Source organism: Saccoglossus kowalevskii, chromosome 7 (assembly GCF_978046115.1).
Source record: "Saccoglossus kowalevskii chromosome 7, keSacKowa6.1, whole genome shotgun sequence".
Classification (NCBI taxonomy): Eukaryota; Metazoa; Hemichordata; class Enteropneusta; family Harrimaniidae; genus Saccoglossus; species Saccoglossus kowalevskii.
The window spans coordinates 18587598-18602990 of NC_140647.1; the positions used below are offsets into that span (position 1 = coordinate 18587598).

General features: G+C 34.8%; 1 protein-coding gene across 2 annotated transcripts in view; it reads left to right on the forward strand.

The window, feature by feature from the left end:
* Positions 1 to 14741, forward strand: part of LOC102803527 (rho GTPase-activating protein 23-like) — an 80993-nt gene extending 66252 nt beyond the window's left edge. Inside the window, exons 6-19 of one of the 2 annotated variants that reach the window (XM_085501209.1) lie at positions 295 to 472; positions 1142 to 1234; positions 2040 to 2168; positions 2487 to 2555; positions 3421 to 3485; positions 3947 to 4071; positions 4659 to 4822; positions 5069 to 5224; positions 5479 to 5557; positions 5866 to 5939; positions 6310 to 6399; positions 6570 to 6695; positions 7459 to 7579; positions 8471 to 14741. In XM_085501209.1, the coding sequence (XP_085357335.1) occupies positions 295 to 472; positions 1142 to 1234; positions 2040 to 2168; positions 2487 to 2555; positions 3421 to 3485; positions 3947 to 4071; positions 4659 to 4822; positions 5069 to 5224; positions 5479 to 5557; positions 5866 to 5939; positions 6310 to 6399; positions 6570 to 6695; positions 7459 to 7579; positions 8471 to 10500 (3499 nt within the window). In that variant the 3' untranslated portion in view covers positions 10501 to 14741. The remainder of the gene's footprint in view (positions 1 to 294; positions 473 to 1141; positions 1235 to 2039; positions 2169 to 2486; positions 2556 to 3420; positions 3486 to 3946; positions 4072 to 4658; positions 4823 to 5068; positions 5225 to 5478; positions 5558 to 5865; positions 5940 to 6309; positions 6400 to 6569; positions 6696 to 7458; positions 7580 to 8470) is intronic. The other variant, XM_085501210.1, reaches the window with a different exon arrangement.
* Positions 14742 to 15393: the final 652 nt, after the last annotated feature.

Here is a 15393-nt window from a genome sequence, read left to right on the forward strand (position 1 = left end):
GATATTTGATTCATTATTACTGATGACATCACAATATGTGTGATATTTGATTCGTCATTACCAATGACATCACAATATGTGTGATATTTGATTTGTTATTACCGATGACATCACAATATGTGTGATATTTGATTTGTTATTACCAATGACATCACAATATGTGTGATATTTGATTTGTTATTACCAATGACATCACAATATGTGTGATAATTGATTCGTTAATACTGATGACATGTATGTCCTTCTAGATTTATGCTCACATGCCAATTATAACCAAATTTGTTTTTTTGCCAGGAAAACTCCAAATAAACGCAATCCAAGTATCAAGAAACTGAAGTCTTTCTTCGGTGAAGGCACGCCAAGGATAGTGGAAGCGTCCGAGAAGTCCCAAGATTCTGCATCACCATCGAGACTCTATGATATTGCCAGAGAGGGCCAATTGTATTGCAAAGTAGAAGCTAAAGATGGCAAGGTAAAGTAGACAGTTATTGTCTATTTCCTGACATGTTGGCAAGCTTGTATAAATCACTTTTATCATGCCATAGAAATTGCGTATTATTCCTGTTCCAAAACTCGCTTGACGAAAAGTATCAGCCGTGAATCTTGCATAACGTAACGTTGCAGTGGGCCTGAAAGCAAGGCTTGGAACACAAATTACCGGTAGTAAGCAATAGCTTCAGCATGATAAAAGCGAATTTAATATTTGAATATCCTGCACTAGATTGGAGGCAGGATTTGCAGTAGGGTCGATTGACATGTCCATCATAACCGTCTAGAGTTATAAAATGAGTGATCTTTTTGCAATAAATCACCAAAATGTTGACGTCATGGTGACAGTCATGGTGACGTCATGGTGACATTTTCCCTGTATACAGTGTAGCTATGGATATGTTAGACATAGTCATGTTCATGGTCATGACACTGTTTTTGTGGCATTTTCTTTCCATAACATTGTCATTTATTTTGCATGTAATATACAATTCATGTACATTATGTCTTACTACCCATTCACTCGTTTTCACCCATGATTTCTCCTGTGCTTTATTATCTGTTTCCTGAAATGCAACACAAGACATGCCTGAATAATGATGTGTGATTGTACACACTTTAACCATGTTTTCTGATGTTTTTGTATTTACAGCGAGCCAGTGATAGATCCTGGAAACCAGTTTATGGTGTACTCAAGGCACATGTGTTGTACTTATCAAAGGAAAAGAAAGATGTAAGTGCCATGGTAAGTTGTGTGAACTTGCCGTGTTTTTCTTGTTTTCATCTTAGTTGGTAACACTTCAGTTTCCTTTATCACATACACCTAACATTATCCTTGTAACTATTCGTAAATGTCTGTTAGAAGTGCCTTGCACTGAGTTTTGTACAAATCAACTGTCGTCATTGTTTTTCTCTCTCTTGCATGGTTCACTGTCATCTAGATGCATTCCTCCCTGACATGTTGTTTATAGTGAACATTAAACTTGCCCCGGTGTTGATTTTAGAGATCTGTGAGTGATTACTGAACATTTGATATGCAATGTTGTCCATGTGGAGAGTTAATATGTGCATGCCCCTAAATGTGTCTAGAGAGTGAGGCAATGGTCGCAATATATGACCTCCCTAAGCATGGTCACATTTTATCCCAATGTATACCGTGTTGCAGTATTGCTCATGTGTACACATGTAGTCTCTGTCCAAAAAAAAAGCATTTTTTTTGTTTGTGTCACTCAAAATTTTTTTTTCAAGTATGTCAACAGAACTAGACTATATCCACCATATTTGTTTCTAGCAATTGTCACATGTGATCCTTAAATAAAATAAAACTCTAAGCATTTATTTGCTGTAAACACACAACCAATACTGCTAAATGTTGAAAAATAAATTGCCGTTTTTTGGTGTGAATTTGTGTATGAATGAGCTAGTGAAGTTATTTGATGTGACTAACCTGCAAATCGCTGACAATGCACATGCACCTGAAACCTATGATTATGATTTCATTATCCGTAGTTCAGCAAAGCTAACACACTGTAGCTGACTTTATTCCACAGAGTCCCACATCAATGGAAGAACACCCAATCAGTATAAAATCAGCGATTGTGGACATTGCATATGACTATACAAAAAAGAAAAACGTCTTTAGGTTATGTACTTACAGCGGTTCTGAGTATTTACTGCAGGTATGTACTCGTTCATTTACTGTAAAATACTTTATTTTCACTTGGAATTAATTTTCGCTGAAGGAATAATACAGTGAAAATAAAATCCAGCGAGTATATCTTTTTTCCTATATTTTACATTCAACTCACCAAACATTAGTAAAAATAAATTCCATAAAAAACACCCAAAGGGTTTTTTTCAGTGAAAATTAATTCCAGCTAAAATAAAGTATTTTACAGTATGTTGCAGTTTTGATACGAATATAAGATTATTGGAAAAATAAAAGAAGAGTTCAGTTTATCATCAATTTGTATTTATGTTTTGATATTTGTTTGTAGGCGCCCGATACTAAAGCAATGTTAGATTGGATATCAGTAATTCAAGCTAATAATAATCCTGATGCCGATGTAAGTAAACCACTATTTACATAACGTGTTTTATTTGTTGGAATCACGTATACATGTACCTAAGGATACAGGGTGTATTACTTACAGTGTGTACGTGCCCATACTTATATATTGTGATACCTTGCACTCAGAAAATCATAGTTAATTTTCTGTCATGGTTGTAATTTTTATTTCAATAGACTTTGACTTAGACTTTGCTATGTGTCATAAATGTTGTTTTACTAAAGAGTTTAACAGTTAGTATGTCTCAAAAAGTGATTAAAACACTTGCTGATTTACTCAGAACATTTCATTGATGGGGTAATTAAAATGAGAAGAAACTGAAATCCTGTAGTGAAGACATTTATTATTCCTGTGGTAGCATTAATTTATTAACAATTTGTGAAAATGAATGATCGGTGTCAACCAAATTACATTCCAGCCAAAATGAAGCTATAAATTTTTCCTCCTACACTAGACTTTTTCCTCGTTCACATGTTATGCGTGAAGTTGAACATAAAAGCTAGACAAACAAAGGTCATATCATCGTAGTGGCATCTAAATATTTTGTCAGATTCGGCAAACACGAAAGTATTTTTCAGATATTTCCATGCTTAATAATGTGCTATACACATTTGATGATATTCAATTTTGATGAAGTAAAGATTTCTCAATGTTGTATTCTACTCTGAAAGATGGACATTTCAACATCAAACTATAAAAAAAAAAAGGAATTCAATTGCAAAATCAAATTGTTTGGTTTTGGCAGTAGTCACTTGGCCCGTGCCTTTCACACATTAACAGAAAATCAACTGTTACGAAGCACTTTTCAAATAAATGCATATAGAGATGATGAAATACAAATAAGTGGTGTTAATGCTTACAGGATGCTGGGGTTGCTAGGGAAGCTCTGATTGTTAGGAAGACAGCTCAGCAAGAAAATTTACTTGGGTAAGTCTTTAATAATACACAGACTGTATACATCTGTCTGATGTTTCTCATGTGAACCCTTGTACCAGTGATATCATGTGGCTTTCATTTATGTTAATATTTACATTATAAACGATACAATGCTGTAACCGTTGCCAAACTAACGTGACATAGACTTGCATTATAAGTGGATCTTTCCTGCGAATTGGCTGCAAAGTACAAAATACACACATTATTTAGAAATAAGGTTGCTGTATTTTCACCACAAGGTGGCGCTGTAGTGTAGAGTATTACTAGTACTACAAATTAAAGGTATATGTACTGTAATGTTCAATATGTTTGTGTAGGTGATTGAAAAATAATTCAAATTATTGGTGCAAAAGTATTTAATCTTCAGTTAACAAGGAGACTCGTTTTTATGCTCAAGAATTTGTAGATATACTTTAAAATTGATTTTTCTTTATCTTGATATGCATCTCCAGTGTGCCAAATCAGCCAAGTAATAAACACCCACTATCACCTGGTAGTCATCGAAGGAAATTTACACTGAGAAGTGCCTCACCTGGACCGCATGGCAGGAAATCATTAAAAGAGCACAAAGAAAAGGGTGAGTAAAACAAATTTGAGAGAAACCGCTATTATGAGAAATATTGAATAATTATTAGTGGACGAACTCAGAAAACAGGGTTTTTGTGAAACCATCTTCCTCTCGTAATGACTTTATGGCAATTTAATTGGTATCCTGCCATCAACCAGGCTTGGTCAAAGACGAGCAACTGCAGAGCTTAACCGAGGCTACCCCTAAGTCACATTTGTTAGTGGTCGAATCTCTGCCATTGGATTTAGCCTTTCCATTCGGTCTGTGGCACACATGCCCAGGGTAGGGGTCAACCCTTTTTCATCTACCACTATGCTACCAGTGATCATGTCTGTGATGCAGGTAAATTTAGCTATAAAATGAGACAGTGAGAGATATACTATTAATACCAGACTCTTGACCCATCTTTCACAATTAAAACTGAAAGAAGAAGTTTCTATTACCCAATAGAATAACATGGAACATTTTCAAATGACGATGTTATGCACTGCACTCATTTATGAAAGTCAACAGAATGGGTTTGTAGTGTTGATAGTATAAGCTCATGAACATAGCCATACAAACATGCAAAGAATTCACTCGTCTTTGTTTTGCAGATGAATCAACACCAAAAGAAGGTAAAAGTAAACCGCATAATTGGAAGGGTAAAATCAGTAGGATCAGTAAGAAATTTGGTCCTGGTTCCCCTGTAGTTGATGGTAATGTGAATGGTACATTTAATGTTGTATTGGAAGCATGCCCACCTTCTCCTAATAATGAGGTAAGTAACAATCCACTCTCTGTTACTAGAACATTTTACTGCATACTTAATGGTTTCTATGGTTGTCAAAGTGCTAAGAATACAATTTATTCAATTTTCGTGACTGTTTGCAAATAGGGAAGTTGATTGTTGCTGTTTTCCAATAATTAAACCATTGTTATCCTACATTGATGCCATTAACTATGATGTCACAACATATCACCGCTACAAAATGATGTATTCTTGATTGAATTTTTTCCATTCCAGTTTGTACCCTACGTGGTAGAAGTGTGTTGTACAATAGTGGAAAGTATAGGATTAGATTTCACCGGTATCTACCGAGTACCCGGCAATACAAGTGGTGTTACACATTTACAAGAAGAGTGTGATAAAGGCATGGAGGATATCAATCTGGAAGACAAGGTAACCATGGTTCACTCATGACACGCATAATTTATTTAGCGCCCTCAATGGTGACCATGCAAAATCATCATAAGTCACCTCTGAGGGCGCTGGTCAATTTGACTTTAACACATCATTAGAGTTAAATTATTTATAGTTTTTAGTTTAAATTGATTAGTTGTTCAGTGTTTATCGCCTGATTTGTTATATCATACAGCCTAATATAATGCTATTGTGTTTTAATATTTGTGATATTTCATATCTGTTGTTTCCAGAAATGGAAGGATGTCAATGTGGTTGGCAGCTTACTGAAGTCGTTTTTCAGGAAGTTACCAGAACCAATCGTGCCAAGCGGTCAGTGCCTTGATATATTGATACACCTCTTTCTTCAGTTTCAGTATTCACTTATTTTCAATTTGTCACAAACTATATTCAGCATGGTATGTGTGCCAGCCATTGCTGTGTTACTTAACATCATTTCTTCTTTTATGCGTATTCATGTCATCTTTGTATTTGCGTTTGTATTTCAACATTAGCAAAGCAAATAAACTTTATTAGCCGCCCCATGCCGTTAAGTTAGTGTCGTCAATATGTGTAGTTTATGTTGGTGTTACAATAATAATAAGATAATTATACTAAAATTTCTATGTACTGTATTTCAGATCTGTATGGTTTGTTCATTGAAGCAAACCGGAAAGAAGAACCCACGGAAAGAATGAGTGAACTAAGAAGACTGGTGAGTACTTTCAATTAACATACTGTGTTTGCTCTGTTAGAAGAACACTAAAAATTGCATTTATTGACACATGATTACGTGATCGTCAAATTAAGACTTATTTCGACCATAGACTAACCTCATGTATGTAAGTACATACTAGAAGTGTAAATATTCTATAAATTAAAAACTGATGTGCAATATGTGACTTTACTGATTTATTCTGAACAACAATTATATAATATTCACACGTTTCGGATAACTAGAAATATGTAGTATCGGTATTGGCCCATAGTTACCTTCGCCATTTCATACTATCTGCTGCTGCTGCTAGGTTATGGAACTTTATTAGATGTTTGTTTGTTTGACATTTGTTCTCTCCACACTGCAGGTTCATCAGCTTCCAGATCATCACTTTGAGACACTGAGATTTTTAGCAAAACATTTAAAGAACATAGCAGATAACTGTCATGCTAACAAGGTAGAATTTTTGCCGTTGTCATAGATTTTGAAAAACAAACTTAAAATATCGAATGGTGACATTTTATCTCAGTAAAAATAATCTTTGCCTTTGTAGCAAATTCACGATGGTCGTTGTGACACGTGTTAATGAATTTAATCATATGGAGGTGTGTTTGTTTTTTGTAATAGATGGAAGCTCGGAATCTAGCTATTGTGTTTGGACCCACATTAGTCAGACCAGCTGAAGAGAACATGGTGATAATGGTGACGGATATGTCAGATCAGTGTCGTATTGTAGAGAGTATAATTATGCATGTGAGTACAGAGTGATTTCAACATTTATTATCAAGCTTTTATCCTTCTTTGATCACTGTATTTGTGTCACTGTCTGTAATCATATTATTTCGTTTATTGACACAATACTGTAAAATACTTTATTATAGCTTGGAATTTAATTACATTATTTTCACTGGGATGATTTGAATTCAAGCTAAAATGAAACATTTTACAGTACTTGATAAGCTACCATGAACATTTCTACGTTAATTTTCTAAGAGGAGGCAGAGGGTTGATAATACGCTTAGGGTCATCAGGAATTTGCAGTTTTTATGAAATGATGCTTTACTGTTTCAGCTTTGTACCAAACATGTTGATTTTTGTATGTTGTTTGTAGGCATCTATGTTACATTTACTTGCACATACATTAATAACCTTTACTGCTTGATATATAGCATTGTTGTTACCAAAACGGTGATGTTAGTTGCAACACTGCCCGGCAGACTATTCTATTCGTAACTGTGGAAAAAAATATTATTTTTCATATATATTTCACATTCAACTTGACAAAAATCAGTGAAAATAAATTCCATACAAACACCCAAAAAGTCTTTTCAGCGAAAATTAATTCCAGCTAAAATAAAGTATTTTACAGTATGTGCATTCAAAAAAATGTATAATGTTGCAGGAATGTACTCTTTAATGTAGAAAATATCACCTTTCCCCATTCAAACATTTTTTACCTAGTCTTTTGAGACTAGAGACTGCAACCAAATCTTACATAATGTCAATTGTTTCACAGTGTGACTGGTTCTTTAGTTCTGAAGATGCTGATAAGCTGGAAGTACCAATCGATGGATCTACCGAGGCCGCTCCCTCATCTAATATGGATTTGTTATTGTTGAAAGTTAAGGAGGAAACACGTAAGCGTCAACAGTGTCAGTAATTATGCTTGCTTGCTTGCTAGTGCGTTCTAGTGGTAGCTTACTAATCTTTTGTTTCAGTCACTCCACATTGAACTTACTATAAAAGATGAAATTTAAGTTTAATTTCAGCTAACTTGTAGTAAAATCTTCCTTGTAGTAAAAATAAACATTAATGCATTATCATTATTGGTAACGTATGCGCTAACGTAAATGACCAAAGTGTGCGCTTATGTGTGCTTCTATTGAAAATGCGCTTTTAATAGAGAAAATACAGGTATAAGTCTTGGTTAACGGTTAACCTTTTCACCGTCGGACTTTCTTGACCAAATTTTTTGGCACTTTTTTTTCTGATATTCTTTAATATTTCCGGAAACAGACCTTAATTTTGGAACTAACAGACAAAAGTTGAATAATTTTCAATTTGTACTCAAAAAGGAAAGTGCAGACTATAACGAGAAGATTTTGTAAATTTGTGATGAAAAGAAGGAACTGGTGGTGAAAAGGTTAAAGGATGGTGGTCATTGTGCCACATTTTCAGACATTAAAAAAATATGCCAACATTGATTATTGCTCGAATCAACATGCACAAAAACGAGACGCTACCAAGGTTTACCTCAGTCATTTATGATGGGAATGCCTTGAAGAACTCTAAGGAGTCGACGACGTATTTAGTGCATATTGAATCAAAACCTGCATTCATGCTTGCCACTGAAGGAATATCGCTGTTTATCAATGCAAATCTTGCTCAAACAAGTGTGGCATGTCGACCACTGACTGTCCTTTACCTCATACAACTACTAAATTCTTCTGTTTAATTCAGGCTGTGTGTATTTTTTGCTGGGTTTGCAAATAAAATTCACTAACCTTGGTTCTTGTATTTATCCACAGGTGATCCAAAAGAGCGTAAACATAGTAGAAGAACGAAGAAGTCGATCGTTACTGCCCCGACAACTCCAGATGATGAGGATTTTGGCTTTAGTGAAAGGAATATTGACTATGAAATCTCAGTCCGCATGAAACGGCAAGGAATGTCCCATATTAAACAGAGCGAGGCTGAGAGTACGGTTAACAGTGAGACAAAACAATCAGAGGAGAGAATACGTGAGGTGGAGACTCATGAGAAAAAGATTGAAGTTCATGAACGTAAATCGAGTTCGTCTTCAATGAAGACAGGGTCTCAGAGCTCATTGGAAGTAAAATCAACAACAGAGAGCGAAGGGTTAGGGTCATCAGATCAAGAGGCTAGTGAAAAAGCGAAGAGTTACATTCGAGCGTCAAAACAAGCCTTTCAAAGAAACCAATATTTACCACATAAATCTTCATCTACTGCCATGCGAAAACTTTCTACAGAGTCTGAGTTGAGTGTCATCTCGCAGAAATCCAACACATCCTCAAATGGAAAAATCGAAGACCTAACTATTGATAGGAGGAAAGACAAAGAGAGAATTGAAAAACAATACGAGTTAGCTTTGAAAGATTTGGAGAATGAGGACAAGCTGGACAATGATGATTTTGCGTTGAAGGTATCTGCCGTTTCCAACGAAATAGTGAGATTGCACTCACAAGATTATGAAAAAGAAAAACACACCAAGACTGAGGTGTCTTCAGTTACTTCTGATTACTCAACAACGACCTCGTCCTCAACAAACTTTGTAACAGGTGATATAAAAACACCGGACACGCCCGGCAGCCGACTGGATTCAGATAATTTCTTTTCTCCAGATTCTGATACTGAAAGTGATCTAGTAACCAGTATGACAGAAACCTTTGATCAAAGGCTGAAATTGTTGCTCAGTGCAGAAAATGAGCCTGAAAAAGAGGCACAACTTGAACATTTACTATCACCAACAGAGCAAACGCTGCCTGTTAATAAACACAGGCGTCTAAGGACTTCCAATACCGATCCAAATTTAGGTCAGCATCTCGATGCTGTAACTGTGAAAAAAACTGATTCTAGGAGTTCTTTAGATGATGCAGCATTACCAGATTCTGCTAAACTAATGCATAATGACAGGCCATCACAGAAAGAATTCAAACGTGGGAAGTCAGGTGAAAATGTCAGGGGAAGGAGACCACGTCCAACAACATTGGCGAACACTGGGAGTATTCCTACTAGAAGTGAGAATGAAAAAGAAAAATCTGTGGTTCAACAGTCCACCTTTTCAAAAGCAAGAAGAAAAACTCAACCTGTTGGTAGCACCAGCAATAGCCAGCTTTTGACACCAACAGAGCAAACGGTGAACAAACTAGTAATTGAAAGTTCAACCTCACCAAGTGAGAGATCACCATCTCCTTCTAAGAAAGTTAGCCGAATTGAAGTTGTTTTGACATTACAAAAAAAAGAAGGCTTATCTACCGCTCCAGTTGCCAATACGTGTGGCAAAACTGAAGTGACAACAGGTAACACGAAGCAACAAGGTTTCAATCAAAATGAAAAGGAGCTATTTAGGAAAAAGAAAGATCAGAAAATAGATTGGAATGAGAATCGGACAGCTTCTCGGAGAAGACATACTTTGGGTGGTGGCAAAGATCTAAAGGATTACGAGACTATGTTATCAGTGTGCGTGAATGGAACTCACGAAAAAGAACGTAAAACAAGTGCCTTTGAAAGGCTTAAGCCATTTGGGCTGGAAAGTAAACAATTAGAAAACCTGACAATGAAGTCATGGTTACGGCATCAAAAAAGTGCTGGCGATTTATTTACAGATTGTGGTTCAAAGAAATCTGCTGATGAAATTGGTTTACTCAGTAAACATCTCGGTATCGCTCCAAAAGATAACAGAACTGCAATTGACAATAAGCGTCAAGTGATCACATCAAGTGAGAAACGCAACATCCCAAAGAGCAAGACCCTGGATGCACATCCCCAAAAACTTGCAGCGAAACCAAGATTTTACGATATTGAGTCATATTTGTAATAAGCTAAATATACAGTGTACTTAAATTGGTTGATGATTGAAAAAAAAAAACAGCATTATCTGTGTATTGCAATGTGTCTGACACAAAGCTTTCTTTTTTTTCATCTTTAGTGAAATTTCAGTTTGTGCATAGTTTACTGCTTTCCCGCCAAATTACTAAACGGCAAAAAAGAACACGTCAATACTTACTGGAAAATTGAAGACTTATAAATAAAAGACTTGTACAGTTTACTTAAAGTGCCTTTTCTATTTATCACTTGTATTAGCTACAAGCATGTACATAAATCTTTTAAACTTAAAGATGACATTTGTTTTCAGTCTTCCCAGAATTGTCTCATCGACCCCAGATGGTGTATATTGAGAAAAGTTTGTGTGTCCCTTTAAAATCTACCCAGGTAGTATTACCTTTGATGAAGAGATGTACTTAATTTATATTGAAATAATCATGTCTTTAAGTTTGTAGATGAGAAACAAAAGAACTATTGAAGTCTTCTACCGGCTAGCAATTTGTCTCGAATTGAAATAAAGGGACATGGTATATTTTGTTTTTTGGAAAGCAAACATAAATTTTTTTACATAATAACATTTACTGTATTAATCCTTGTATTACTGCTTGTAAAGTTTTATTTAACTAAATAATGCCAAATTTGAGCTTTTTTTTTTTTTTTTAAACAAAAAAACAAAAGAAAACATTTGCTTATGCAGCAAAGCCTGTCAAAAACCAGAAAGTATATTTTCATTAGATATGTTCATCGCACATTTATTTGATACATTTTAAATGAACTCAGTGGAAAGTTACTCTAATTGTTGTGTTTTTTTAAAGATTTTTATTTTGCTTTTGTACTGCCATGTTCCCAAGTAATGTCATGATGATGTATGGAATTTTCCACTATTTAATTTTTTTAATAAGCTTAGGGGGTTAATTCTACTATAATGATGCAGTGAATTACCTGTACTGGTATCTGCTTATCCTCGGGGGCGGAGCTACGTCACAAGACGTTCCACGTTGCTACGACACGCACCACTGTACATGCATTTCTATGGGCTCTGTGCGCGCTGCTGTGGAACGCCGGTCGAGTCGGTGAAAATTCGAAAAAACAACACAAACTCAACTTTGAAGTAATCCCAAACAACCAAACTTTAATATATATGTTACACACGTAGGGCTAATCTTGTTACACTGTTCAGAGGAGTCTCAACAGTTATCCCAAAGTACCGTTTTCTGCGAGTTTTGGGCCTTTGTTTTCACCGCCGCAGGTTGCCAGGCAGTGAAAATGCCCGGATGTCCGCCCCCGATGATAGGGACTTTCCACTGCTGTTATGATTTGTGGAATTGTCGTTTATTTTCTTTATGTGGTTTAGAGGGTTTCTGTTATGCTTCATGAAATTTTCCCACTGTCATTGTTTATTGTTGTTGGCTTAGGGGTCATTGCTTTTTATCGTTAAACTATGAATGTTGGTATTCAGCATTGATCTCAAATTTTCTACCTGACATAATGAGAAAAACATAAAAATTAATCTTTTTCACCACCAGATTTTCTCCCCCAAAATTTTCTGCACTTTTTCCCTCATGCTCTTCAATATTTCTGGAAATGAACCCTAATTTTAGAGCTAACTTTCAAAATTTGATTCAATTTTCCAATTTTACTCAAACAATTTGACTATTATTGTTCTAATTTTTATAAAGGAAGATGCAGACTATAAACAGGACTATTTTGTGAATTTGTGATGAAAAGAGGGAACTGGTGGTGAAAAAGTTAAGGTTCAAAATTATAATGCAGATGTCCACAAGTATTACCATGCCTTATGAATCACAAAGCAAGGAATTCTAAAAAAAGCTTCTTGGTTTCAGAAAACTGTATCAAGCATTTTTAAAGCACTGTACTTTTATATAGGCCCACGCATGTAAAATACTTTTGTTGACAGACATCAGAAGTGTCTCATAGTACCTAATGGCCAATGTTAGGCTACCAGTATTTTGAAGATGCACCTACTAAAAAATGGTCTTCATCGTGGCTCAGCACCATATTCGTATTTTTCGGAAACGAACATTGTATTTTACATGTGTGATATACATTGCTATGGGAACCATTTTGAACACAACCGGACATAAATCTGGCTCAAGTATTACATCTGACCACAGTGGCTATTAACAAATACAGAATCGTCATTGTTTGTTTGTTTGTTCATTCATTATTTATTGTTTGGCTTCGTTGATGAACTTGCAATGAACTTTTTAGCTCCGCTGTCGACTTTGTCGAGCGGAGCTTATCATATGAGTGATTGTTTGTCGTCGTCGTCGTCGTCCGTCGTCCGTGTCAATGTTTTACTTTTTCGACTTCTTCTTGAAAACTACAAGCCTGAATGCTTTGATACTTGGTGTATATGTACCTTGGGTAGACCTCTCTTAGGTTTGTTCATTTCATGTTGATATCTTCAATTCTCTAATTTTGGTGAATATTTTTGTCATTTTTGGTAAAAAGTGATATTTTCGACTTCTTGTTAAAAACCGCAAGTGCAATTGCTTTGATATTACATATATAGGTACTACATGTGGACCTCTCTCAGATTTGTTCATTTTGTAATGATATCTTCAATTCTCTAATTTTGGTGAATATTTTTGTAATTTTTGGTAAAAAGTGATATTTTCGACTTCTTGTTAAAAACCACAAGTCCGATTGCTTTGATATTACATATATAGGTACTACATGTGGACCTCTCTCAGATTTGTTCATTTTGTGATGATGTCTTCAATTCTCTAATTTTCGTGAATATTTTTGTAATTTTTGGTAAAAAGTGATATTTTCGACTTCTTGTTAAAAACCAATAGTTCAATTGCTTTGATATTACATATTTAGATACTACATGTAGACCTTTCTTAGATTTGTTCATTTCGTGATGATATCTTGGATTCTATAATTTTGGTGAATATTTTTGTCATATTTGGTAAAAAGTGATATTTTCGACTTCTTGTTAAAAACCAAAAGTTCAATTGCTTTGATATTACATATATAGATACTACATGTAGACCTTTCTCAGATTTGTTCTTTTCGTGATGATATCTTCAATTCTCTAATTTTGGTGAATATTTTAGTCATTTTTGGTAGAAAGTGATATTTTCGACTTCTTGTTAAAAACTGTAAGTCCGATTGCTTTGATACTATACATATTGTTCATTTTCTGATGATGTCTTCAGTTCTTTAATTGAAATGTGCATTTCTAACAGCGGAGCTATCTCAGCCGATAGGCTGCTTGTCATGATTAAATAAGTTCTAACCCCCAATATTTTGCTATTACGGTAAACCATGTAAGAGAGTCCACATCTTCAAATACGTTTTTCATTCTCAGTGAGTCAAGCTCTTTACTGAAGCCTGAGAAAGGTGCTAGACCAATGGTTATTGAAGTATTACTGCTTGCCATGCCACTTAGGCCAGTAATTTATGCAGTGTTTCACTAATGCTTAGCTGGGATGTCAGTAATACTGTAAAACCACTTATTTTCACTGGCACTTAATTTCACTATGATGTTCTGATCAATTTCACTGGGTTTTACAAACTTGGCACAAAAACAATGAGTTCATTGTTATTCTACAAATTCATGTGGAATTAATTTAGCGAATTTCACTTGTTAACGAAATTAAAAACCAGCAAATAATTATTAAATGTATGTACAATATCTTATTACCCATTCAGATTTATGTAAATGTTGTACACTAAGTCGCAAGCAGCCAATTGGTCGGCTTAAATTCTGCATGTGGTGATCATACATAACATAGAATATGATTGTCAATTAGTGATTGAACCAATCAAAGTCCAACCTTGCCAGCAATTGCAGATCAGCTGCTATTTTGTGTGTGTTTCTTTAACCTGACAGTGTACTGCCACCTAGTGCATATTAAATGCTTTTTTGCACTCACTGTAAACAAGCCAACAAGTCAGGAATATACATTTTATGAAACAAGGTTTTACACCATGGAGCCCAGTCTAATTTTAGTTGCTGGGCTTGTATTTAAAATGCCATTTATTTTCAAATGTTTTTTTTATTTTATTTTTATTTTATTTTTTTAGTTTTTTTTAACACAACAAAATGACAATTGTTATGTCACTTTACTGACAACTTAAAGAACATCGTGTTGTTGGAAAACAATTTGCTTTTCATGTGGTATAAATATTTTATTTTTAATTAAACAGAATGTCAGCATAATACTCAATAAAAGACCATTTTCTATCCAAGCATAGAAACACAGATTGTTTTGTTGTTAAATCATTTTACTCTTGAACAAATATTTTCCCGGAAGCTGTCTGGTATTTCACACCCTCTAGTGTCGGAATATGTAGTTTCCTTTGGCTAAACAAATTTGTTTCTTGTCCGAAGATCTTCCAAAAAATGGAGAGATTTTTTTTAACGGTTACAAAAATTAGAAAAAGTTTGTGTGAGGCCCAATTTGAACTAACTCTACCATCTAAATTTACAGAACTTTCAAATTCCTTCTGGAGTAAATGGATTCCCGATACAAATGCAGTTGACAAACTTAACAGTAATTTCATAAAAACATCATTTCATAGAAAAAGTATCAGGCAATTTAGAAAGATAACATCTTCAACCTTAAAATTACTGGCGCATGTACAATTGGATTAAATTGGCCTCTAAAGGAATTAACGATTTGTTTTATTCTTTCACTAATTTAATTTAAACCTTTTTATTAGCATACTTTTGCACTGACAAAACTTTCAATGCTTTAACATTACGCAGTGCTCAGTGGGGAAGGATTCTTTTTTACTAGTAATACTCCAGCGGAAGTACAATTCACAGTCCTGAAAAACACTCTCATATATTAGGTCTTATGATAATTTTAGTTCAGTCATACGTATCTGTTTTAAGGTGCAAAGTTCT